The sequence below is a fragment of the Colobus angolensis genome, unplaced genomic scaffold (genome assembly GCF_000951035.1).
Source record: "Colobus angolensis palliatus isolate OR3802 unplaced genomic scaffold, Cang.pa_1.0 Scaffold9, whole genome shotgun sequence".
NCBI lineage: Eukaryota > Metazoa > Chordata > Mammalia > Primates > Cercopithecidae > Colobus > Colobus angolensis.
The window spans coordinates 6,673,457-6,675,486 of NW_012122931.1; the positions used below are offsets into that span (position 1 = coordinate 6,673,457).

The 2,030-nt window shown below is 45.7% G+C and overlaps 1 protein-coding gene across 10 annotated transcripts in view; it reads right to left on the reverse strand.

Annotated features, from left to right (window-relative positions):
- Positions 1 to 2,030, reverse strand: part of ODF2 (outer dense fiber of sperm tails 2) — a 53,399-nt gene that overhangs the window by 33,330 nt on the left and 18,039 nt on the right. For 9 of the 10 annotated variants that reach the window (XM_011931273.1, XM_011931272.1, XM_011931271.1 and 6 more), the window contains one exon: positions 550 to 720. The exons of the other annotated variant lie outside the window; for it this stretch is intronic. In XM_011931273.1, the coding sequence (XP_011786663.1) occupies positions 550 to 720 (171 nt within the window). The remainder of the gene's footprint in view (positions 1 to 549; positions 721 to 2,030) is intronic. 10 annotated transcript variants of the gene reach the window in all.

Consider the following 2,030-nt stretch of genomic DNA (forward strand, 5'->3'; position numbering starts at 1 on the left):
CCTCAGCCTCCTGAGTAGCTGAGATTACAGGCGCATGCCACCACGCCCGCTAAGTTTTGTTTGTATTTTTAGTAGAGATGGGGTTTCACCATGTTGGTCAGGCTGGTCTTGAATTCCTGACCTCAGGTGATCCACCTGCCTCAGCCTCCCAAAGTGCTGGCATTACAGGCGTGAGCCACCACGCCCAGCCTGTTTTTGTTAAACTTTATATAAAGTGGAAGGCATAGGCCCTAGTTTCCCAGGTGTTTCATCTCTGTAATGAGGACAATACCACCACTGGCTTCACATGCTGTTTTAAAAAGTCAAATCAGACCACCCATGTAGAGCACCAGGACAGCTACGTGCTCAATAGAGAGGGTCCTTGTTGGTGGGATGGGATCCCATGCTGCCCCAGCTACCTCCCCGGGTAGGCACCTGAAGCTCAGGACAACCCTGCAGAGGAGGTCAGAAGGCCTACAGAGGCAGGCTGAGGGACCAGGCAGGAAATCCACCTGGGTGCTCCTGCACATCCTCAGGGTACCAGCTGTCCCAGCCCCCTACCTCCCTCACCTCAGACTTCAGACAACCAACCGCATTCATTAGACTATCAATCTTCTTATCATAACGGTTCATTTTACAGTGACCTGAGTCATCATCTTCTGTAGAGAGGTCACTTAGCCGCATCACTGAGACCAGCTTTTCTGAAGATGGTGGCGTGATCTCCAGGCAATGAGGTGGATTCTGATGTAGAGGAGGGAGAAACACATGAACTCAGAAGGCAGAACCTTGACCATGAGTTCCACCACTGGAGGCTTATTTACTGATTAGACGGGAAAAGCTGTAACAGCTAACTTGGGGGCCCCAGGAAGAACCATACTCTGAACCGTCGTGATGGACCATTACCTATCCATGTTTAAATGATGGTGTTGGAGAATTCCCAACATCAAAATTAAAAGCTTGGGTTACAATGTTATGTTTAAAATAAAGAACATAGGCTGGATATCCTGTAAAGTCAGTATTTTGGGAGGCCAAGGCGGGAAGCCAAAACCAGCCTCAGCAACATAGCGAGAACTTGTCTCTACAAAAGTAAAAAATATTAGCTGGCGCTGGGCACAGTGGCTCACACCTGCAATCCCAGTGCTTTGGGAGGCCGAGGCGGGTGGATGACCAGAGGTTAGGAGTTCGAGACCATTCTGACCAACATGGTGAAACCCCGTCTCTACTAAAATACAAAATTAGCCGGACATGGTGGTGCATGCCTATAATCTTAGCTACTCAGGAGGCTGAGGCTGGAGAATCGCTTGAACCCGGGAGGTGGAGGTTGCAGTGAGCTGAGATCGCGCCATTGTACTCCAACCTGGGCAACAAGAACGAAACTCCATCTCAAAATAAAAAAAATCAGGTGAGTGTAGTGGTGCATGCCTGTGGTCCCAACTACTCAGGAGGCTGAGGCAGGGGATTCCTCTAATCCAGAAGTTCAAGACTGCAGTGAGCTATGATAGCACCACTGCATACCAGCCTGGGTGACAGAGAGAAACCCTGTCTCTAACAATGACAAGACTAATAAAGAAATAATATAACAAATCAGTAAAAATATTAATACCCAAAGTTGGCAAAAGTTTAGGGCAATACTTTTTTTTATACCTAGGATAGAAATGAAATATGTCAAAAGTCTTTTAAACGAATATGAATACCTGATAGTGGATTAGTTACAAAGGTACATTAAGGTGCTGAAAAGGTATTTTAGAAACAAGTGGGTAAATTTGAAAAAGGACCAGATATTGTATGATATCAAGAAATGCTCTTAGGAGTAATCACTGTTATTTTGATGATATAGAAAAATATTATAAATGCACATGGTACAATACCTGGAAAATACTTTTTTAAATACGTCAGTATAAAAAAATATTTTAGCTTTGGGAGGCCAAGGCGGGTGGATCAGGAGGTCAAGAGATCGAGACCATCCTGGCCAACATGGTGAAACCCCATCTCTACTAAAAATACAAAAATTAGCTGGGCATGGTGGCACGCGCCTGTAATCCCAGCTACTC